The sequence below is a fragment of the Panthera pardus genome, unplaced genomic scaffold (genome assembly GCF_024362965.1).
Source record: "Panthera pardus isolate Hobbes unplaced genomic scaffold, ASM2436296v1 HiC_scaffold_22, whole genome shotgun sequence".
In the NCBI taxonomy this organism is placed as follows: domain Eukaryota; kingdom Metazoa; phylum Chordata; class Mammalia; order Carnivora; family Felidae; genus Panthera; species Panthera pardus.
Genome location: NW_026526788.1, coordinates 3,380,499 through 3,405,341, shown reverse-complemented (window position 1 = coordinate 3,405,341; position 24,843 = coordinate 3,380,499). Strand labels below are relative to the sequence as shown.

At 48.1% G+C, this 24,843-nt stretch overlaps 1 protein-coding gene across 7 annotated transcripts in view; it reads left to right on the top strand.

The window, feature by feature from the left end:
• SIPA1L2 (signal induced proliferation associated 1 like 2) overlaps nucleotides 1–11,551 on the top strand; it is a 222,509-nt gene extending 210,958 nt beyond the window's left edge. For 5 of the 7 annotated variants that reach the window (XM_053910190.1, XM_019419003.2, XM_019419005.2 and 2 more), the window contains 4 exons: nucleotides 6,678–6,731; nucleotides 7,326–7,449; nucleotides 8,283–8,364; nucleotides 10,160–11,551. In XM_053910190.1, coding sequence (XP_053766165.1) covers nucleotides 6,678–6,731; nucleotides 7,326–7,449; nucleotides 8,283–8,364; nucleotides 10,160–10,306 — 407 coding nt within the window. In that variant the 3' untranslated portion in view covers nucleotides 10,307–11,551. The remainder of the gene's footprint in view (nucleotides 1–6,677; nucleotides 6,732–7,325; nucleotides 7,450–8,282; nucleotides 8,365–10,159) is intronic. The other 2 variants (XM_019419006.2, XM_019419004.2) reach the window with 1 other exon arrangement.
• The last annotated feature ends 13,292 nt before the right edge of the window (nucleotides 11,552–24,843 follow it).

Below are 24,843 nucleotides of genomic sequence, written 5' to 3'. Positions count from 1 at the left end.
GAGCCTGTTTCAGATTCTGTGTCTCCCTCTCTCTGCCCCTCCCCCATTCATGCTCTGTCTCTCTCTGTCTCAAAAATAAATAAACATTAAAAAAAATAAAATAAAAAATAAAAAAATGAAAAACAAAAAGATTCTACAAAAGCTGTGAAAGCAAACAAAGAAAGAAATCAAATAGATTTTTTGGTAAACTGGCAAATGAATTTTCAGTGCAATTTATAAGTAAAGTCAGTGATTAATTTTCTTCGAATATTGATAAAGCAACACAAATTTGATCAAAAAATGGAAAGTATAAATGAACTCTGTACTTTCTAGAACTGGGAAGAGAAATTAGTATTCATCAATACATAAGAGAAATAGAAAAATTATTAATGAATGTCAGGGTTATATAGGAAGAAATTTGATAAATAAGATAATTGGGTATTTCTTGCAAGAAAACGGGGGAGGGAGCCTAAGAAACCATAAAAGGCCCAAATATAGAGGGCACTGAAAAGTTATCTAAGAATATCAAATCCCAAATGTCACCTGAAACTAATACGTTTAGAGTTAATTGTTTTCAAAGCTTCAAGGAATAATGATATCCCTGTATAAATTTTCCTTGAAATTCAGAAGCAGCCTAATAATTGCATAATAGGATTCTTTCCTGATAACACGCAAGAAAAGAAAATCAAAAGACAATCTCAGTCATTAATAGTGATGTCAAGCTTAGATGAAACTCAGTAGGAGATTGAAGAGATTATTCATTGTTATTGGCAAGAGCTGAGCTGGTTTAATAAAAGACAAACTTTTAATTATAAAAAGTTATAGTGGCTGAAATAATTACAAGTTATCATACCAATTTCCCCAAAAGAGCTTATCTAATAGAATTAAGACCTATTTCTAATAAAAATTAAGATTTGAGAGCTACCTTTAAAACCTAACAAAGAATATCTCCTTTATTCCAAAGAGTGACATGATACTTAATGGAGGGCTGTTTATAAAAAGCAGGTACCTTCAGTCCAGAAACTAAACCAGATCATGCTTTGAGACTGTGTCCTTTAATTAGGGAGCAAAGTACTTGACATTTATATGAGCAATGCAAAGAAAAAGGAATAAATTTTGGGGGTGAAAACATATATTTACATATGCTTCTATATCTAAAAAAATATGAAATATAAATTATTCTGATTAAGAGCACAGTTATCGTGATGAGCTCTGAGAAATGGAAAGAATTGTTGAACCATTATATTGTATACCTGAAACTAATCTAACACTGTATGTTAATTCTACTTTAGCTAAAAAATATATATAAATCAAATTTTAGAAATGAAATTATCCAAGATTATAAAACAAAGTGACCAGGTAACATATTTTAAAATATATGTCATATTTTATAAACCTTGTTTCAAAGCGTTGTTAATTTTTTCAGTGATCTATTTCTGCATAAAAATCACCCCCAAATTTATGGCTGGACATAATGGTTTATTATGTCCAGTGACTTCTAGTTAGTTCAGCCAGTGGTTCTTCTCCCTGTGGTTTCAGCTCATGCAGCCGTCTTCAGCTGGAGCTTGATCAGAACCGGAGCATTAAAGGTGACTTCACTCATGTGTCTGTAGCTGGACCAGACACTCTTGCACCGGAACAGTAACAAAGGGCACTTTCGATATATCTGTAAGATCAAATTCTACATTCTTTGGAAATTAAGCCATCATTAGAGTTATAATCCAAGAAAGCAAAGGACACTTCAATAACCGAAAAGTCCTACTGTATGTAAGGATAAGAATGGATAGGAAGCTTACGGTAAGGATGATGAATCAATTAGTTTCCTCAGTTAATTTGTGGATTTAGTACAATTTCAGTTCAGGTATTTAAAGGTTATCTTAAAGAGCTTAATTGCGCCCAGTTGGAAATAGATGAAAAATATTCCACACACAAAAAAAGTCTGCTGTAAATCAATAATAATTAGCATAGTAGTGATTTAAAAAAAAAATAGAAATAAGGCCTTTTGGAGACAGAGGAAGAGCTCAGACCAAAACTCTGAATATAATTTAGAGTTAAATGGGAAAGGAATTTATATATACTACTTGGGTTCAGGATTTAAAAGAGCCAATTCTAGAAACAGTAAAGATTACCACTTTAGAAACAAGCAAATGCTTTAATTACTGATAATGACGGCCAGGTAAAAGAGTTGAAACATTAAGATTTTTATGAACTTGAAAGAGAACATTCAGATAAACGGGAATATGGGGGAGGGAGGATTTGTAGTAAACGTGATGGGTAAAACCAGACTATCCCAAGTGCATGGAGGGGCCTAGCCAGCAAAAAACACCAAATCCCTGATAAACAAACGGTCAAGGCCTATGGACGCACAGTCCACCAAAGTGTAATTACAAAATAAATAATCAGTATTTGAAAAATGTTCAGCCACACATGTAAATGTAAACTGATAATGAGCTACCAGCTCATACCTTTGGAAGATGAAAACTGAGGCCACCGATCCAAGAAGCAAGGAAGAATATTCAAAGCCGCCATCATGACAAAGATTATAAAACGATCCGCCTTCGTGTGCAGACAATAGGACAGAATGTAGCTTGCGCCAAAAAATGGACCCACCGTTTGACCAGAAATCTAATTGCTGAGAACTCGCTTACTAGAGATAGATCACCAAACTCTACCCGTAAGACCAACTGTCAGAGAATTTGGCATCTCCTTCATAGGCCTGTGAGGTCAGGTGCAGTGAGCCCGTGCCCCCCATTCAGCCCTCCTGCCACGGTCAAGTTCCAAAAACGGGCGCATCACAGTGCAAGTTTGTTGGAGTGTGTGTGTTGCCCTTGTGTTTGTCGGGGATGGGGATGTGACATATGTTTTGCACGTCAGAATTCGTAAGTGAAATTTCTGCTCTAGGTGATACGGTAAGATCGTCACTTACTGCCGTTGTGGGCATCATTCCTTCATTAGCTGGAATAATGTGAGGCGTGGGTGCGCGAAGTAATAGAGACTAGATCTCACCCCTCCTCATGTGTGGGCAAGTGAGCAAACCCAGAAGAGCTGGCGGTGGGTCCAGCAGGGACGCAGCGGAAGGGGAGTCTCTTCAAGAGTGCTAGAATTTAAAATAGATCTCATTTACCAAAATAGCAGGAGTCGTCCGTTTGTGTCTTCTTGAGCATTTGTTGAATGGATAACGTTTTAAATGAAAACAGGCTTTAAAAGGTGAAATTACCAACGAATGACAGGAGACTCTGGATTTCAGAGTCACACGCCATCAACAGGCCAGACTTTACTCCCCTCTGGATGCCAGCCTTTTGCTGTTCCTTTCCATGGGCCCATCTTCCTTTCCATGGGCCCATGGTTGTGTGCGTGTGAGTGTCTGTATGCGGGACACAGCTCATTTATCAGGCCCCGCTATCAGAATGAAATATTCCACGTGAATGTATTTCCCAAAAAAATACAAGTTTATGTTTTTAGTATATTATGTTCCATATGCCCTTGGTTTTTAAAGAGAATAAGAACAAATTTTTATAATGAGAACTGTTTCAGTTCTGATGCTGCGGCTTAAAACTTGATAAAATAGCTTAAGTTACTGATAGTTGAACACTATGAAAAAGAGGGGGGCACAGGCATAAACAAAATGTGGCATACCGCCTAATTCCCGAGGTAACGTAATTGGTTTAAAAAAATGGAAAAGAAACAGGACTACTACTTGGATGAAAAACGTAAAGTTAATGTAATATTAGTAAATAGACTTAAGTGATCTAGAAAGTAAGGAACTGTTTCAGGCCAATAATAATAGTTGTATCTGAAACGAAGAAGAATTCCCACACTTTGCTTTGTTCATTACTCAAAGGTAGACTCCAGACCGTGATCTTTCAGCATTCATGAACAGGCTGCAAAAGGCCTAGACCAGAGTATTTATTAAAAGTGCAGTGTAACTTTTTTTTTTTTTCTTTTCCTGGTTGCTGGTTAAGTCAGCTTCTACGAGGACAGTACCTTTAATTTCCTGCATATAGCTACAGACCCCCAGCTTTTCTGTAATTCGTAGCTACCGCAGAGACGTGTTAGAAGAGCATTGTTTGTGGAAACAGGTTTAGGCGAACTGAGCCTCATACTTGCATGTCCTGTGTGCTCTGTGTCTCGTGCGTATACCCTTCTGCTAGTTCGTGCCCTCAGCAGACATGACTAATCGATCAGCGGATCAGATCACTCCCTCCCTCCCTGATGCGGGCTTGGCCTTGCCGTTCCCTCGGTGCTGCTGCAGGCAGCCTGTCTGGGTCACGGGAGTTATTCACGGGCAACTGTTTTGCCATCTCAGCTCTAGATGGATGTGGGATATCTTGCTGACTGTTTGTTCATCCTCTTTTTTCGTGCCAAGTGCACTAACAAGAAACTACACTTTAATAAGGCTTTTCAAAGATGATTTAAAGGGATGGACTGTTCCATGTGGAAGCCGTGCCCAGTGTCCCCCAACCCCCCTTAGCCAGATGTTCTTGCACAGCGAACAGGAAGGAAAAGGAGAAACAGGCTGTGTATGTAGGTTGAGCTGACTGTATCTGCTGTGCTAACCATTTACATGAAGTTCATGCTCCCGCGCCTGTCTTCTTACGGTCTGGTCTGTGCCATTTGGTTCAATGTCAGTAATTACTTGGTTACTGAATATTCATCATCACAGAAAGAAGCTGTGGGAGAATAAAGCTTCCACTGGAAACTGTCACTATGGTTAAGTATTTTACAGAGTTAGTTCAGTGTCTGGACTTAATCAAGCAGCATTCTGTTTGGATTTCAACGTACCAGCTTTTCCGATCCACAATGAAATCCTCTTTGTGAAACTACATTGCTGGCAAAACTCCCTTTTTGGCTTCTTGCCTCCTGACCAGTAGGACCTTATTTCTCCCCAAGGAATGTTTGAATGACTGCCAGCAGCAAGTCCTGTCTCTGTCAGATATGTGGGTATTTTATCAATTAAGGTAAAAATAGAGGAAGCAAGCTAAGACATCTTCATCCAGATACTTCGGAGTGACCAGCAGACTCAAATATATTAAGAAAGATGGAAACTGACCGAATTATCACTGGATTGTATAAAATGTGGATGAGTCCGTGGAACTCTTCTAAAGAGTAATAGAAATAAATCCTTTATCTGTTTTGACATCCCTTTTTTGTCAGTAATTGTACTGGAGAATCAAAATATATCTGCCCTTGATTTTTTTTTTTTTTTTTTTAAGTGTGAGGTATTCCCTTATTTGGTATCGTCACAGAACAGAGGGTTATCTTGGACCTCGTGGCAGCCCGGACCCTCCCCACCCCGCCCCTGGAGCTGCTCACCCCCGGCCAGTACGCCCCATCATTCCTGCCCCCACCTCTGCTGCCTGCACCCTGCCACGTGCAGAAGTAGGCAATACCCAGATTGTGCTGTTAGTCTTAATTAAATTACACATTATTTCATCACGTGCATAAACCCTACCAGTCAGTACCAAACTGGGAACACGACGGTCTCCCAGGAACTCCTAGTTACAGAAGATACGTCTTGTAGATCTGAAGCGTGGAGGACAATCTGAAAGCTTTACAGAAACGTTTGTCAAAGAACACCTGCGTACCTACCGCAGGCGTTGGGAAATCCGACGTGGGAGAGCGGGACGCGGGGCCAGAGAACCCTGTGTCCTTGGCACCACTTCCAGGAGGCCCGGGCCCCTGGTGGGTGCTTCCAGCACAGTGCCCGTGGCGATCCAGCTCGCTTTCCTTCCTGCCCTGGCAGCCTCCACCATCCTTTCTAATTAACAGGAAGTGCAGGACCCTCCATAAACCAGACAGGCAGGTAGCCTCATTAGGAGACTCGTCCGGCAGCCGGAGGGAGACAGGGTGGGATAAATTAAGAACAGAGCACCCCTGACACGGACCCGAATGCAGTTTCTCAGCCATTAATCAAAGCATATGAAAAAGACACCACAGCACTAATACACCTGCTGTATCCCTCGGATTCCAACTGTAGATGCATATGTGGGCTCAGGCACCGAGAAAAGAGACACCGGGGAATGCAGGAAGTGAATAATTAGATAGATTCCTGCTTCTCACCTCCACCTTGTTCAAATGTGGGACTGTTTTCTGCGTGGCATTCAGCATTTCTGGACCGATGCTCTTGGGTCAGCGTTCAGCCCCCAGAGCCAGGCTAGTTCTGGTGCCCCTTCCAAAGAATAGGACGTCCCCTTTCCCGCCTAGCTCTGGAAACATCGCATGTGAGGTTAGGGGTGCCAAGAATAGAAATGGCCCCATGCCGAGAAAAGGCAGAGTGGTCACGCTGACCTTTGTTTCGGCCGCTGGAAACCCTGTGCCCCTCGCGTCTTCCCCTGATGGTTTCTAGAAAGATTAGGCAGCTAATCTCCCTCACCACCACTATTTCACGTTTGCAGAGTGGGTCATTTAAGCAAACCCCAAATGGTCACAGCTTCTTACTGTTAGATTTGCACGTTTGAGGCACCCCGCTTCTCGTCACCGTACACGACAGCGTGCGTCCAGCCAGGACCTTCGCACGCGAAATGCTGAACCACGTTGTTTGGCATCGCATATTGTTGGCAGTCAAGGGCACAACTCCCCGTTCGGCACAAGTACGCACGCATACACGCACGCACAGGCTGTATTTGAGTCATATGCGGGCTTCTAGTCAGGCGCCTAGAGATACCACTGTTCATAGGAAATTCTAAATCTTATTTCAGGTCTTGACTCAGACGAAGAACTTGGGCTGCTCTGTCACCACACGTCCTATCTAGGTGATTGTCCGGGGCTCGCCGCGGGCTCTTGATGTTTTGTAACCGTCTCTTTATTTTTCACGTGTCTGCACGTCTGCATGGTTATCTGAGCTCGGAGGGTTGGCACGCCCAGGGGACGTGGGTCCTGGCTGCTGCTGTGTCTCATGCTCCCCTGGTCGGGGCGACAGCTTGAGGAGAGGTCCGTCTCCTGGGTTCTGTTAATCAGCCAGGTCATCACGCGACGAGGACGCCGTTATTCCATGCGCACAGCCGGCAGCTTTGGCATTTCTTGGAATGTGGAAGGAGGAAAGCAAATTGGCTCTAGCAAATCGAGGATCTGCTAATTGTCCCCGTGGCTGTGATGTGCGCATGCCATACAGCCCCCAAGGACAGCCGATCCTGATGCTTTCTGATTGTCAGCAGCTTGCCTGAGTTTGTTTTTCTTTGTTTTTTTGTTTTTTGAAACAGGGCAGTAACTGATTGGGGGGCAGGGGGGGTGGGGTAGGTAGGTTAGTGACTAAATTCATGTCCACAAAGAAACATCGCCTTGCAGCTATACTAAACTTCTGTGTGTGTGTGTGTGTGTGTGTGTGTGTATGTGTGTCTCCTTCTCAGACCAGAGAGTGGCATCCTTCTGCACCCTGACAGATATGCAACACGGGCAGGACCTGGAAGGCGCACAGGAACCGGCTTTATGTGTAGACCCAGGCAGCAGCAAAGATTTCATGGATGCAACTGGGTATGTGAGCCCCTGTGGACCCTCCCCCTCTGCTCCCCAGGCCCACGAGCATCAGGGGTTCAGCAAAACCCCAGGAGACCATTTCTGCTCTGTGTTCCCCTGGTCCTTCAGGATCCAGATACGGGACTGAGTAGGGCTGACTGGGCTCCCTCCGCTGCTGGGTGGCTGGCTCTTGGTCGCATTAACTGCTCTGCCCTGTGGGCGGCTCCTACCTTTCTGACCAGTCTCCCTCTGCCGGGCTGTACATGGGGGACCTGCCAAGGGCACGTTTCCCCCCCAGAACCCTGGTCCTTGACCTGGCCTCGTGCCTTCTTCCACTGACGTGACTGAACCATCTCTTTCCCTATATTCTTGACAAGTTTATCACCCACAGAATATATATATTCTTTACCTAATTCCAACTTTCACACGAACTTGTGTTACCGTTAACTCGCCCATTCATCTTGGTTCATGATATTTTCTTGACAGAGAAAAACCAATTGGAGAAATCGAATCTGTATTTGGTTCCCAGGACTTCATTCTGGCCTACCTAGTCTCAGTTGGCTAAACTGATTTAGATAATTTATCTTTTGACTTCATTTTTTTTTAACTAACATCTATGCCCACAGAGATTCTGAATCCCTTTTTAAAATCAACAGAGACCCAGAAGGAATTTTCCACCAAAGCAGCGATATGTTCACTTTCCAAATGTGACATAATTTTATGTATTTCCTCGTTGGGCTCTAAGCACATGAAATGATTTTTTGAGTGAAAACTTTACCAACAAGAACACTGAATGCAACGTCTTAACTTCAGTGCCCTTGAGTCTTTCTGGTTCTATCCTTCTTCCCTAGGGAGCGGTCTCCATCAACACTGACCGGTAAAGTCAATCAGCTGGAATTGATCCTTCGACAACTGCAGACTGACCTTCGGAAGGTAAAGGGATCCATCGGAATCCATAATCAAAACTCTTGTCTTGCATAATCAACCCCTTCTAGCCAGTAGAAATAAAAATGGAGACCCTCGGGAAAGATAACTGCCCCAGTCAAAGTAGAAAACAGTAGAAAACAGAGACTCCTGAGGTCTAATTCTGTTTTCTGGCCTCCAGCTCATGTATATCCCTGTAAGAGGAGGCAAGAATTGCAATAAAGGGGACCAAATGAGGGGGAGCCCTGTGGATGCCCAGTCTTCAGAGCCTAGTATTTTGTAGTTCAGTGAGTTATCATTTGTACCAACTATTTATGGGCTGACCTAAAAGGAGTCAGTTGCTCCTGGAAAGCCTGTTCTCCCCCAAGCTGTTGTATTCCCCCCGAGTCAGCTACATGAACCTCACAACTTCTGCCCTACACGTCAACATGTGCATGGTCAGGCCTCAAAAGAAGTTAACTAATTTCACATTCCCGTCAAACGTCTGCTGAACTCTTGTGTCGTCAGCACCGGGCTAGGTAACCATCGTGCTGTCCACGGAAATGGAACAGGGTGCGGTAGCAGAGGGGTGAAGGTGGGGCTGGGAGGGGTGTCACGGGAAGGGTTTCGTTACCATTTTGTTCGTTGAAGAAGGGAGAGATTACAGCTGGTGTCCGTGTTGATGGAGGGATCTAGTTGGGAAGGGAGTCACAGTATGCAGAAACGCGGGAGGGTCATGCCCTGATCTTGTGCACAAAGCTGAGGCTGGTCTTGATTCGGGGTCGGGACGGTTCACACAGAGCGACCAGAGTAGAGTGCGTGCGAGTGTGCACTCACACACGTGCAAACATACATTCACACACACGTAAGAGTTGCCCTCTAATGGTTTCTCTTTTTCCAGTCACGAGCTGAGAGTGATTAGTGGTGGGAAGGAGTAGGAGAGGTGTAAGGGCAGAGGGTAAGGCCTAGAATGGTCAGTAAATTCACATATGATAGGATTGCCAAACAAGGCTGAAGATACATTTGAATTCGCAGCCTTAATTAAAGCTTATGCAGTATTTGTTGGCCGAGTTGGGTGCTTCTTTCCAGCTTGGATGACCAGCTGTCCAGTTTGCCTGGGGTGGAGAGGTTTCGGGGCACAGAACTTTCAGAGTTAGAACCAGAAATGTCCCAAGCAAGCCAGGACGTCACCCTACCTCCAGCTGCAGGTGTAGGACAGTTGGAGAGTGGAACGTAACCAGTTTTGAGAGTTTCGACAGGAAGTCAGGACCAGGAGAGAGACAGAGCCCCTGGGGTGTGTATAGTATGGGATTAATCTGAGGGACCTAGAGTGTAAGCTGGGTAAGGAGACATACTATCACTGCAGGGGACAGTGAGAATAAGGTAAGAGAGATTATAATAATCTAGAGAGATTATTCCAGACGGACAAGAGGTGGTGGTCAGGACGTGGGAGGACGAAACATCTAGGAAGCTGTGTGGTTTACGGGTAACAGCAAGGTACAGGGTGTGGCCATGGGAGCAGGGGTTGAGGAAGGGTGGGTTTCCAGATCACAGAGAGGAAGTAAGGGAGAGACTTGGATTTAGAATCATCAACATACATGACAAGTGGCAGGGGAGAGAAGAAACACCAACCACATTCTAGAATCTTCTATCAGTGATGAGAGGAACTGGAGATAGAGGCCCAACGGCGACGTCAGCGCTGGGCTTGGAGGTTGGGGGGGGGGGGAGGGGGGTGCGGGGGGTAGGGCAGCGTTCATGCAGCGCAGCTCAGGAAGCAGGGTTCCTCGGGCGCATGCGTGATCCCGCCCCTGTGCCCTCTTCGCAGGAGAAGCAGGACAAGGCGGTCCTGCAAGCGGAAGTGCAGCACCTGCGCCGAGACAACCTGAGGCTGCAGGAGGAGTCCCAGACGGCCACCGCGCAGCTGCGGAAATTCACAGAGTGGTTCTTCAACACCATCGACAAGAAGTCTTAACGCGGCCCTAGCCCGCCGGGGGTGGAGGGGGTGGGGGGCGCCCCCGGGAAACGCCTCGAAGCCCCGGGAACTCGCCAACGCGTGGTCTTTCAGCGTGCTTGCAGCCGACCGTAGATGTGTTTTGGGTTTTTTTGGTGTTTTTTTTTTGTTTTTGCTGTTCCACCCCGCCCGGCACCATCCACCCCGCCGGGCGGGGAGGCGACTCGTCCCTGGAAGCCGAAGCCGCCTCGCGTGACAGCAGAGAGGAGAGCGAGGCCGCGTGAAGATGAATGTAACCCCCCCCCCGGTGTCGAGATGAATGTAGCCGCTGGCGTCGGTCCCGGACCTCTTCGCCGTCGGGCTCCACGGCGCGGGTGCTGTGGCGCGGGCCGTACCTCAACAGGGAGGAGAAGGGGGGCTCGACCTGCTCTGGATCAGGTGACCTGGTGGAGATGTCCAAAGCAGATCGACCGCAGTTTGGGCTTTAGTATTGTAAAATAAACCCGGAGACAAATAATCAGACGTATACTTTAATGTTAAAGGTGCTCTATTTTTTTGGATGTACAGTAGTTTTATTTCTCAGCCACATTATCATAGCAATAAGAAAGAGGCGTAGTAAATAGTAGGGAGAAGCCGCGTGGGGGAAATTTAAAAAGCACTGACGTCTTTAACACTAGTTTGTATGCAGTCGATTTAGAGACTTATTTATTTGCAGGAGCAAACGGTGCCTGAATATTAACAGCGTTCTGATTTAAGAAAAACCACACACACACACACACACACACAAACCCACAAAAAGCTACACATGCCTTGTGTATGGCTCAGTGAGCGGTCCCTTCAACTCTTAGTTCACTGTGTTTAGTTACTGCTCTGCTGAAGAAGAGTACGCCTGCTTACGTTCTAGAACCTCCCGTCCGCGGGGAGCCCGCAGAATCACGTGTGTACAATGCCAAATTTGTTTCTCTTTGTACAGAAGCTTTGATGAAGTGTCTTGTATTTAACGCCCTTATTTAAGCTTATTTAACCTTAAATTGTTAATTTTATAAACTTGGGTTTGACCTGCACTATGATGAGGGAGGCGTAGGCAGCCGCAGGCTCTGGAAAGAGGGGCTTGCCCGGCACGGACTGAAGAGCAGGGCGGGAAATTCTAACAACTGGAGGCTGCTAGTAACAAGGTGTTTGTATCGCTTTACCATTTTTAACTGTTCTATTTGAGATGAACATACATTTTGCTTTTTTAATAAATGTTCGAAAGAGCCCACCTAAGCAATGGCATCAGGTGAATGCGGGTTTTTATCGTCTGTGTGTCAAGAATTTGAGCGTGTGCGAATTTGTGCTGGCGTCACTTGCCATTTTCATCTGTGTCGAATCTGGCTTCATCTTCTTCTTGAATCCCATGCTCATTTAAAGAGTAACTAGTCTTAACAGCCGCGGCTGCGTTCCACACACCCTTCTCTGCACTTTTTGTCAGCGGGATTCCCATTTTCCAGCGAGGTTAAACTGAGGCTCAGGTTGGATGACTTACCCCAGCCAGGAGTTTGGTGTTGAACCATAGGCCACGGTAGAGTCTGGATTTTGTTCTGAGTCAAAAAGGAGGCTGTCGAAGCAGAGAGGGGGCAAAATAAGACCTGCATTCTATTTAAGTTTATTTATCGTGAGGGGCAGAGAGAGGGAGGGAGAATCCCAAGTAGGCCCCACGCTGTCAGTGCAGAGCCCGGAGCGGGACTTGATCCCGGAACCGTGAGATCATGACCGGAGCCAAAATAGGGTCAGACGGTCAACCAGCTGAGCCACCCAGGCGCCCCTGTATTTTAAAAGACTATTCACACTTCCAAAGGAGAATGGATCACCTAGGACAGGCATCCGCAGACTTTCGTGTAGGGCATGTAATAAATATTTTAGGGTTTGGGAGTCCTGTCTCTCTCGTATATTTTTAAATTCTGATTACCCTTGAAAGCTGGACAATCCATGCCACGAAGCTTTCAGGCCACCCACCGCCGTAGCTGGCCAGCCAGTTCCAAGAGAAAGAGTAGAAAAGCGAGACCAGTCCAGGTGAGAGGTGGGGCAGTGTAGGCTACAGGGAGGCAGGAAAGGCAGAGACAAGTAGGGGGCCACACGTGAAAGAGCCCACAGAACTGCTGATGGGTTGGAGACAAGAGGGAAAGGTTTAATTTAGGGATAAGCCCTAAACTTCAGAAGACAGGAGGAACTCCATGTTCATCAGAGAGTTTTCCAAAAATATGCCCGGCCTTTCTGATAAAAGCTTAACGGCAGGTGGTCGTTGGCAAGGTCATGAGAGCATCATGACCAGTGGGGGACGCGGGCAAGAAGCAGACAGAAAAGTTGACCTTGCTTAGAGAAAATAAAGGAATCTGACCAAAACCTAGCTGAATGGAGAGCAACCCCACCTTCCTAAAGTGTCCCTGTGGAATCATCCCTCAAGTCTGCCTCCAAAGGGCCATGCCAAAGAACATGGCCAAAATGATGTGGGCCTGTTAAACGTTTTCAAAGGGGTGTTCCCAGTCAACAGGCAAGCCATAGAAAAATCTCGTGGTTTTATGCAACTTGACATCCTACTGAACACCGTTGGTTACAAAGTGTACCCTTTACCAATTAAACACGTTGACTTTCTGTAACGTTCACCAAGTACAAGCCAATTAAATATTGGAATGTATCCACTAAAATTATTTTTACTTTGGAATAATTAATATCCAGCAGGGTTTTTTTTTCTTTTTCTAACCATATGGAGTGATCTATTATGTATTAAGGCCAGTCTACTACGTGACAGAGTTAATCTGTATATTAGAAGCTTTTATCCTGCTATTCTCTGTATCAAGGTACAGGTTTATCATTAAAATACAAGTTAAGGGCACCTGGGAAGCTCAGTCGGTTAAGCGTCCGACTTTGGCTCAGGTCATGATCTCACAGATCGTGAGTTCGAGCCCCGCGTCGGGCTCTGTGCTGACAGCTTGGAACCTGGGGCCTGCTTCGGATTCTGTGTCTTCCTGTCTCTCTCTGCCCCTCTCCCAATTGCGTTCTGTCTCTCTCTCAAAAATAAACATTACGAAAAAAAATTTTTTAATACAAGTTAAATTGGGGAGGGGCATAATACCAGTGCTGCCTTTGCTGATATCACAATTATCTTTTGTTTTTTGTGTTTTTTTTTTTAAGTTTATTTATTTTGAAAGACAGAGCGAAAAGAGGAGGGACAGAGGGAGAAGAAGAGAGAAAATGCCAAGCAGGCTACACACTGTTAGCATGGAGCCAGACCCAGGACTTGAACTCCCAAACCGTGAGATCACGTCCTGAGCCGAAATCGAGAGTCGGACACTTAACGGACTGAGCCACCCCGGCTCAAATTTATCTTTTGAAATGCCAGAAGTCTGTTGTTCTGCTAGCCTATTAAAATGCAGAAATTGATTATGTATCATTAACCAAAGCCTTCATCAAATTCATGAAGCCATAAACCATAGCTTCTTGTCTGCAGAGCCAGAGAGCAATCTGGAAAACACAGTAAGAATAATGCCCTTGGCACATTTTTTTTTTTCACGAAGAACTACAACTGGTCCGTAGTTTAATACCGCAATATTAAAATAACTTACTCCTCGTGTACCATATTAGCGTGAGAAACCTGTAATTGAAGTTTAGAGTGAGAGCTGACATAAAATTGAGCCTAGCCGGTGAATTCCCTAGTTTGGAGAAACTGTGGACATAGCCCCTTGAAGAGTCAACCCTATTCTTGTTTCCAACCAGGAGGATGGCCCATGACTAGAAATGAGGTGCCATCTTTGTGGGTCACCCCCCTCACCACGGCAGTCACCGTGAAATACGTTTGGGCAAACCTTTGGAAGAGGGAAGGCCCACCGCTTGAGTCCCATCTTCTGGAGATGATGAAATTCCCGCGGATCCTCTGAGGTCAAGCCAATGTGTGCCCTTCAGAATTTCTTAAGTTGGGGGGGTGGGAGAGAGGAGGAAAGGAGGAAAGATTTTTACAGCTGCTCTGCTCCTTGGAATTACTGGTAAGGGTAAGTTCCAGTTCACTCGAGGGTGTGTGGATCTGGGGCTTAAAATTTCAAAACCGTCCCCCTAGATCTGGTATACAGGGTTCACACATGCTACTTACTTACTAGCGGAAAAGAAAGTAAGTCGAGTTGACCGGGTTTCATTCAACACCTGCTTAGAGGCAGGTGGGAGGTAAATGTGCTTGTTTATGCTTCACAGGATGGAAAAATGGTAAGAAACCTGCCCAAATGCAAGGCATGGGTTAGGTTTCTGACCTGTGACCTCCAAATTAACCCAAAGACCAAGCTTCCTGACTTTCAACAATAGGAATCAGACAAAAGCTTAAGCACAAAGCAAAGTCTCCTCATGAATTTCATAAAAGGCTTAAATCATCAGCCCCAAAGGTGACATTCTTGCTTTTTAACATACAAGATTCGGGGACCTTTAAGTTACCTTAAAAAAATCCTTTAAGCCTCTTCCAGTTTATCTTAATATCAGAAAAAAACGTGCTGCCCTCTTAAATCCTTACAAACAAGGGTTGGGTAGAGACCTATTAGCATTTGCAGACTCTGAAAAAACACCAGCCTCTGTTTTTCATCCCTAATATCAGAGACCTGCCTAAAATGTGCAGACAGAGCAGCTTGGTTTTTCAGAAGAGCAAATAAAAAATAATCAATTCCCTTGACATGCAAATGTCCTTCGGCTGCTAAACTATAGCTGAGTTAGTAAAGAACAAAATTAAGGGTTAGACTACCAATATCCTGGGCATCAATGCCCATCGATCAGACTGTGAGGCACCGGTAATTTTGTCGTTTGAATATCAGCTGCTCTCCCGGCCTCCTCGAATGCGGTGAAATCAGGACGAAGTCTGTGTGCTCAAGGGGGATTCAGGGTCCTAGCATTTCAGTAAATTATCTGCCCCAACTGAATGGGCGCCAGCTCAGAGAGAATGCCTATGAATACACATCCGCAGATGGAGATTTCAGACCCTGGCAGTCTCCTCTGTCACTGTGCATCACAGAAATAGGGCCTGGGCGTCTGGGTCCATGCCCCTCTTCTCCGCAACCATGATCAGTGACAGCAAACCAAGCGGGACCTAGCCGAATGCTCCATTAAACTGAAATAATTAAACATGGCAGTCCTGTGCTCTTCTAGGATCCGATTAAACACCTTGTAGGAGTCATTACTGAACCCCATCTGGGCTGAGAGCTTGCCAAACAGCAGGCCGACACTCACTGTCCCCACTTACGTGACTGTAGGATTCCAAGGCTGGGCATTCTATATCCCTTTAAGTCCTTGAGAACCCAAACAATGCTATCTATGCAGGAGAGGAAACAGCAATTAGCCACAGCAGGGCACTGAAGCCAGTGCGTGTAGCCCCTCAACCCCTACTTGGTTCTATTTTGTTGTCACTCTTTTTTTTTTTTTTAAGTTTATTTTTGAGAGAGAGAGAGAGAGAGCAGGGGAGGGGCAAAGAGAGACAGAGAGGGAGAAGAGAGAGAATGCTAAGCAGGCTGCAGACTCTTAGCGCAGACCTCCACTCAGGGCTCGAAGCCACAAACAGTGAGCTCATAACCTGAGCCAAAACCACAAGTCGGGCGCTTCACCGACTGAGCCACCCAGGCGCCCCTTTGTTACTCTTAAACCATCTGAAGGCCGTTGTTCATCCAACATTGTCCTAAAACCATTTCACTTCTGAATGGGTGCTCAAAGTGGAGGGAAATAAATGGAGGCCTGGTAGTGACCCAAGTGAATAGACTGGCTCCATGGGGCCACACTGTTTATACTAACTCCGTTAGGATGAGCTCCGAAATCAAGTGTTTCGCCCTAAGTTAACAGATCTTGTTCTGTTCTTTCAAAGCAAGAGCCTCTTACGTGATCTGCCCTGACCTGTAAAACTGAACGAAACTTGGCTGTCCTAATTGTCTACTGTCTCGTTGTTTGTATAAGGATTATTCCTTCCAGTGACTGGTTTCCATATGCAAAATTACATTGCTTAAATATTATCCAATAACGTAGCCCGATGTGGAAAGACGTCTACAGGAATTCTACCTTCTTTTGTCCAAAGAATCAATTTGGGTGCATGAACTTAGGGCTACCGTATAAATACATTATATTAATGGATGTGAGCCTCGAACTTACAGATGCACATTTTATTTATATGGGTATTTATTTGCCAATAGAAACGGCCATTTTCAATACGCTTACTTGGAAAATTTGGCAAAGCCAGCTCTCCTGCAATAACCCTGGGCTCTTATAGAAACCTGTTGCCTGTATTCTGTTCCGAGGCTTTGTCACGCACAGCCTTGTTCCCTCCTGAGTTATGCCTTGTGATGAATCGTATTATAAAGGAAAGGACATGTAGAAAAAGCGTTGGTGGCGATGACAATGAATGGAACTCTCATGTGTTGTTGATGAGAATGTAAAATGGCGCAGCCACTGTGGAAAACAATATGGCGGCTCCTAAAAAATTAAACATAGAATGACCCTATGACCCAGCAATTCCACGTCTGGTCATTACCCCCCAAAAAAACTGAAAGCTGGAACTCGAACAGATATTTGCACACCCGGGTTTACCGCAGCATTATTGACCATAGCCAAAAGAAAGAAACGACCCAAGCGTCCGCTGATAGATGAATGGAGAAACAAAACGCGATCTACCCACACAGTGGAATTTTATTCAGCCTTAAAAGGGAAGGAAATTCCGACACTTGCAACCACTCGGATGAAGCTTGAGGACGTCTTGCTGAGTAAAATAAGCCAGACACAAAGGGAGAAATACTCTGTGATGCCCTGTACAGGAGATTCCTAGAGTAGTCAAATTCAGAGAGACAGAAAGTAGAATGGAGGTTGCCGGGGGTGGGGGAGGGGAAGTGGGGAGCTGTTAGTTAATGGGGACAGAGTTTCAATTTGGGAAGATCTAGTTCTGTGGGTAGATGGTGGTGATGGTTCCACGCAGTGTGAACGTTCTTAGGGCCACTACATTGTAGACTTAAAAGTGGTTAATCCGGGGCGCCTGGGTGGCTCTGTCGGTTGGGCGGCTGACTTCGGTTCAGGCCATGGTCTCGCGGTCCGTGAGTTCGAGCCCCGCGTCGGGCTCTGTGCTGACCGCTTGGAGCCTGGAGCCTGTTTCGGATTCTGTGTCTCCCTCTCTCTGACCGTCCCCCGTTCATGCTCTGTCTCTCTCTGTCTCAAAAATAAATAAACATTAAAAAAAAATGAAAAATCGTTAAGAGGGCACGTTTAATGTCACATGCATTTCACCACGATTTAAAATAAAGGATGGGGGTGCCTGGGTGGCTCAGTCAGTTAAGCACCCGACTCTTGGTTTTGGTTCAGGTCGTAATCTCATGTTTTCGTGGGTTCGGGTCTTGTGTCGGGCTCTGTGCTGGCAGCACTGAGCCTGCGTGAGATTCGCTCCCTTTCCCTCGCTCTCTGCCCCTCCCCACTCACACTTTCTCTGCCTCTCTCAAGATAAATAAAATAAAACTTCAAAATAAAATAAAGGATAGGAAAGGGGACCTGAACGAGTTACTTTGGTGGAACTTGAGAAGGATAAGCACCGAGAGACCAAAAAGCTGAATCTCACAAAAAATAAAGAGTTGTTGGAACACGGCAGGGAAATATAAAAACACCAGTGACATGGTCTTTGGATGTTAAAGAGCAGCCAGACTTTGATCAGTTGCCATATATTCAGAGAGAAGACACGTCATCCCAGGAACTTTGCTCTGGAGCCCGCAGGAGAAGCATCGGAGGAAAAGGAGACCTTCTCCCTGAAGAGTGATTAATTTGGTAATTAATGCACAGAAGAGGAAGGCTGATTCAGAAATGTTTGCTCCAGGCCCTAAATTTTAACAGTTAGCTCTGCAGTTGGAGCATCTGGCGGGACGGCGAGGTGGGGTGAGCTAAAGAGTGAGATCAGACACCAGAGCAGCAGGGGAAGGGATTAAAGATGAATAGCTTCAGGGGTGCCGGAAGATTCAGAAGCCCGGAAACCAGGGGCAAGAAAATGCTTTGAAAGAAACAAAAACAAAGGCCATTATGAGAAGGCCCCGGTACCCACTGAAAGAAAGAACCACGGAGGTGGGAGGGACCAACCCCCTTCACTCTATAGACAAGATGGCTGCATCCGACATCGATGGGTTGAGGGCTGGGGAGGTGATAACATGGCCTGCCGTAGCTTGTTCATTGGCCATGTCAAAGGATGTGTCGTGTTTGTGAATTTAGGGCACTGGTTGCATTTGGGATGAGGATAAGGCTAGCCGGGGTAAGGGTTAATCAAGATCTGATGAATCTGCTTCAACTTAGGACAATCAAGACTGAAGAGGAAGAATCAGAAAGCGTCATCGGCTACCCGTGAGGTGGGAGATTATTGGAGAAACCCTAATTTTTCAATGCGGCCTTAAATCATAAACTAAACCCTGTAGGACCTGCTCACGGCCCCCACGGGAGCTTTCACGCTGGCCATCGAACACTTGAGTGTAATCAAGGCACAGAGGGAGAACAGGTCCGATTCAAGATCTCCGTTGCCCCACATCACCACGGCAGAGGTGCGAGGAACATCGCTCAGTTCCCTGTTCTTCAAGAAGGCTCCCTAGCTGGCTCTGCTCTTGAACGCAGCTGACAGAGCCCAGTGAAAATCGGGGATGGAATTTGTGCTTGTGAAGGACTGTGGGTCAAAGCCTCCGGGGCCTTCGTGTTGACTCGCTCGTGAGTACCTTTCCCTGGGAGGTCACGTCTCCCCAGTGCCACTAGGAGTTCTGAAAAGGCTGAGTAGCCTTTCTGTATTTTCACAGGACTTCTGTGGGCCCATGCTAGGCCATCTTGCTATCAGGGGACTGAGAAATGTCCACTGGTGCCCTCGGGTACGAATGAACAGGGGGCAGAGCTCATCCCTGCCTAAAAAGTGGCTTCCTTGGAGCCACCAGCCTTAACAGGAAGAGAAAGGAGACTGGGTGTTCACAAGATGCTGGCTGGCCCCACCGCTCAGGGCATGAATCCGTTGTGAAGCTAAGAGGCAAATAATCTTACACAGTTGCCTGGACAGGTACCTGACCCCCCCCTCCCCACCCCCCCCCAGCCCCCAGACGTTGTTCCCTGCTGTCTTCCACCAAAAGCACTTGTGCGCTGAGGTTAGAAGGGGCGGAGCCTGGTCCCGAGAAAGAAGGTTGAGAAAGGTGCCGGGTGGACGCTTGTTAAATGCACTTCTCTGCCCATCGTCCACCTGGGTGGCAGCTGTGAGGAGCCAGGGGACCACAGCCTACACTCTTTAAGGGGGATAGTTGGGCCTGGAATTTATTGTCAAATATCAGAAAACCCAGAAGCAAAAATCCCATATCCAGACTTTTTTCTCAGCAGGATCTGGGATCTCGATTCTGGATGGTCAATACTGGCAGGTACAGCTTTAGTTAGGAATCATGGGAGCTTTGTCCCGCGACTGGCACGCGTTGATGGTGTCCCTCCGGGACGTAACTCCTAAGCACCCCCAACGGCAATGCCCCCTTGCTCTCCTACCCACGCCCCCTGCCCAGCCCCCAGCTCCTTTTTACTCAGAGACAATTCTGGATGCTTGTGCAGGGCAGACACGGTGCTGGGCATTGGGGATTCGGCTGAGCCAGCCTCTGGGAGGTGGTGGTCGAGGGCAGAGATTCGTGAATCTATGGACGGGCGACTCTCGATGCACCACGGAGGGCGTGACGGCGCAGTAGCAACCAAGTGCAGCGGGAGGAGAGGGGAGGCTGTGAGCCAGGATGGGCCGAGGAACGCCTTCCTGCCTGACCTCATGCCTCGCTGTACCTGGGCTTCACGTCATCCCCTCGCCTTGTTGCAGAGACCTGCAGTGACTGGGCCCTCCTGCAGGCACCAAAGAAGAAGAGAGACCAACATCTCACAGCATGGGTGCCGGGAATCCAACAAAATGTGGGTGTTTAACTTTGTGAAGGCATATTGTTTTCCTGCCAGCGCGCACCAAGACAGAGGACGAATGCTCTGGTGGCGCCCACAAGTGCCTGCATGGGCAACGCACAGCGCCGGTGCGAACCCGACCCTCGCGCCCACGGTCACAGGTCAGTTCTTGTATGTGTCTCCCGGGACTCGGTGGGTGGCTGTAGAAGGTAGGCCGGATGCGTTCTCAAGCGGGGACCCCAAGGCAGCCGGAGGGTGAGGGGCGGGGAGCTGCCTCACTGGCCCCGGGGAAGGTGGGATCGATCTGAGCCCCCGCTGAGCCCCTGCCCTGCTTAGGGTGGGCCCAGGGGGAGCCACCGGGGAGACCCCAGGTGGCGGGTCCTTCCTCTCCCCCTAGGAAACCGGGGCCATCTGTGGAAACTGGGCTCCAGCCTCCCTGCTCACCGCACCAGGGCAGAGATGGCTAGAGCATCCTCAGAGCCAAGAATGGAGAGGGACCCATCCCTGGCCAGGGACCAGCTCACTCTGCCAGCCCGTGTCCCTCGCCAAACTAAACGCCTTGCAGTGAAAGCATTTCCCCCACCCTCACCCCCAAGTTTAACATTTTTACAAACTGGCAAGACAGAAGCAATCTAGGGGCCTGCGCCTGGCTCCTGCGAGTTTGCAGGGCCGGCTTCCCAGCCCCCGCGTCCCTCCAGAGGCCAGGGAACAACAAGCGGGCTGTTTCCTGTGTGTGATGCTTCATGGAAGGCCCTCAGTCATGTCCACACCGTGGGAGGCTTGGGTCTGCCCGGTATTTCTGCCAGCTCTCCGGTGGGGACGTTGTCAGGCTTCCTCCGCGGAATCGCTTCCGTTAGAGCTGAAACCGCCAGCCCATAACCAGAGTCCACACTCAGGGGAGTGGCGGTAGGATGCTTGGATATTGGCAGGACCAGAGACAGAGTTCCCTCCCTGGGGATGGCCTCCTGGGTTTTTTCCCTCCCCTCTGCAGGTGGGGTCTAACACATCAGTGCGGTCGGGTGCTAAACACAATTGGCTTTGGGGTGGATTCTCCAGACTCTGGAAGGAGAGAACAGAGCAGGGTCTGGAGCGGGTCCAGCCTTCCTGGTGACCCCTTCCCAAGGAGGGGGCTGTGTGGCTGGGTGAAAACCGCCTGTGGCTGAGCAGCCGGCATGAGCTCAGTACTGCCGGTGTGGAAGCCTTCAGCCCTCTCCTCGCTGGGGCCGCGACTCCTGTGTGCGCGCGCGCTGGGCCTGAGTCTGCACTCAGAGACCCTACATCCAGGGTATTGTCAAACATCTGGGACCCCGAGCCTCGGCGGTGCACCTGTCCCTCAGGGGACGCTCTCTAACGCTCCAAACTAGGTACTCGAGGGAGTGTGCAATTTTCTCAGCGGCCCCTCTTTCCACCCACTCATTTTCAAACTAAAGGGATAATTGCATGTAGTTTTGCTATTTGTGTGAGAACGGGAAGGAGGGAAGAGGAGAGGCGGGGGAAGGACAGGAGCGGTCTGGGCGGGTGGAAGGAGGGTGTGCGTGCATTTGGCTATTGGGGTGGGTACGCGGAAGACAGGTCTTTGCCTCTGTCTCCCGGGACATTCACCACCTCCCCGCTCCCCACCCCCACCCCCACCCCCGGGCACAAGGACCCACTGCCGAGGCCACACCCCAGATCCGGTCTTTCCTTCACATCCTCTGCCTTTGAAATCCTCTGCTCTGATGCCCTCTCTGACCCCACTCTCACCCTCCACCCCCACCTTTCCTACCTTTATCCGCTCCCCGCCATTCCCCCAATGCCACCTGGACATGTTGCCTTCTCGCATCTTGAGGAGCCCTTGCTAACTACGTTCTTCTTTCTTTCCTTTTTAACCTCTATGTCATGGTAAGGCTGCTCCCACGGTCTACACTGGCAGTCTGCATGCCCACCTGGGATAACAAGTACCGCTTCCATTGCCACCATTGTCCCTCCCCCCGATGGCCCCAGTGAAGCCCACCAGTGATCACCCAGATGCCTAAACAAAAAGACAGTTGTTTACATTTTTTATTTATTTAGAGAATGTCTGCACCCAACGTGGGGCTCAAACTCATAATCACGAGATCAAGAGGCACATGCTCTTCTGACTGAGCCAGTCAGGTGCCCCAAGACATTTATGTTTAATAACGAGAGTCACCTTGTATTGCAGATATCCTACGTGCCGGTCACTGGCACAGCGCAGTTTGGAAACTTCTCGTATTTCCAGACCTTTCCCAGGCCCTTTGCTTCTCCGTGTTGCTTCTCCAAGCACTGCTCCCCACCCTTCCTTGCCCCTCTCCTGCGGCCGGTCTTTCTGGGCCCCCTCCTCGAGCCAGCTCTCCCAGCCCACCGTGGGTTTGGAGTCACTTACACAAACCGCCTTCGGCTTAGGAAGAGCTAGTTTGGCTTCTCCTACCTGTGGCGAAACCTTTGCTTATTGCCCCCCGTGTCTGTTCCAGTTCCCACCTGGAGCTTGAGATTCCCAAACCAGAAGTCTGTGTCTCTGTGTCAATTAGCAGGCCTTCAATCGTAATTAACAGAAACCCAATTCCAACAGACTTGAACCTTCGGGGAATTCTTGGCTCTCAGAACAGAGAATCAAGGTCAAACAGGTTTCATCTGGTGGCAGAGCGACGCTCCCAAGGCCCTGACTCCTTCCCACGTCTCCGCTCCCATAGTGGCTGCGGCAGCCTCCCCCAGGGTGGGGGCTGCTTGCTTCTTTGTCTCCAGGGAGAGAGGAGCGGGGTGACTGGGGAGAGGGAGAGAGGGAATGTCTCGGCCCCAAGAGTCGAGCGAGACTGCCAGAGTCCACTCGGAGGGGGCAACTTGGGCCACACCCTCATCTCTGAGCCAATCAGGGAAGGCCCCCCGAAACTTGGGTCTGGGGTAGCTTTCCCCATGTGTACGCGAGCAGGGGAAAGGGGTGACTCCCCAAGCTAATGAAGGGGAGGAGTCATTGCGAGGTAGCCGACCCAACACCATTCTCCACTGCCTCCCCCAGTAGCTCGTGCCCTGCATCGCGGTCTCCAGTCCGACCTACCTGAACAAGAGACTCTTCGTTGATTCTTCATTGATTCTTCATTGATTCTACTCTTCTCCTGATTCACTCATTCAACAAACACGTAGTAAGTGCCTACTGTCTACCTGGCTGCACATTTTCTATCCCTTGCAACCAGCCCATTACCTGACAGAGGGGGCGCCTAGTTCACGTTTGTGATCGGGGTGTGCCCGTCCACGTGTAACAAATCCTAACGTTTATCCTGAGTGTCCCTTTATTTTAAGAGAGCACTTGAATTCTAGAACAGTGTCTACGCTCCCGTCTGGGCTCCTTTCTGCACAGGGCTCGTCCAACGAGACCTCTCTGGAGGGCTTCTGACGCCAGACTGCCTGGGTTCCAATCCAGGATGTCGGTTGTTGTGAGCTGTGTGACCACAGACGAGCTACCTAGCCTCATGGTGTCTCAGTGTCCCATTGTATAAAAGAAGGACGATAAAGTATCCCTGTTGTAGTGCTTTCGTAAGGACTAAAAGAGCCCAAAAAAGTGAAACACTTAGAAAAGTGCCCACACAAAAGGACTGCTCCGTACATGCTGGTTATCGATACTGTTCTACACTCCTAGCTTGGGAGCCCCATCCATCCTGTTCGTGGCTGTGTCCCAGTGCCTAAGACACTGCCCCGTGTATCCCAGCGGCTCGACAAACGTACGACAACGTATTAACTCTGCATTTCTGACTCACACTTCTCAGATTGTATTTTCTCTCCAACTGGCATGTGCGTGTCTTTACCACATCTTTGTTCAAATATTTGCCTTTTCCTTAGCACGCTGTCACCAGGTGACAGGTGCTGTTTGGGGGAAGGAGGGAGGGAATGAGGCCATCAGCGTCCAGTGCAGAAAGGCCATGGGAAGCACACGGCACCCGACCAGGACGCTCTGAGGCCGCCGTAGTTCAGTTGCCTTTGCTGACACTTTCACGATCGCCTACTCGAGGGTCCACGTGCAACGCCAGGAGGAGGGGATCTCTGTTGTCACTGTCACCTTCAATAATGCAGCAGATCCTTGCTGGGCCTCCTTTCGTGGAGCTGTAATGAACACGACCGAAATGCACGACTGTGCCACTGCTGATGAGCAGATCCCAATGGCCGTGTCCTCAAAAGTCAGAGGGATGAAGAGTGGACCGTGACATTCCAGCCTGTGCCAGGGACGGAACAGCCCTCAAGGGATCACAGCTAGTGGGTGTCCGTGTGTGTGTGTGTGCGTGTGTGTGTGTGCAGAGGGGGTGGGCAGGCCCAGCGCTCTTCCTTAGACTCACATCAAGTGCTAAATACATCAAAGAATGACAGCACATAAGCCCCACGGACAAGGAACTTACAAATGCAGCTGAGGATAAGAAGTAATCTCCACCCAGGAATTCACCATGTGTAGAAATGGTGTGCAGAATCATCTAATTGCCAAATTCAGGGCTGTTACAGTTAATCAGCTCTTGGCCATTCAGGCTCGTGGATTATCCAGCTCCCAGACTCTCTCTCTCTCTCTCTCTCTCTCTCCTTGATGCTCATTCCCATTCTTTCTATTCATGTGATAGAAGATTATGTTTGTAACCTTGATTGGGAAAGGCTTTATCGAACAATACGGAAAGGCC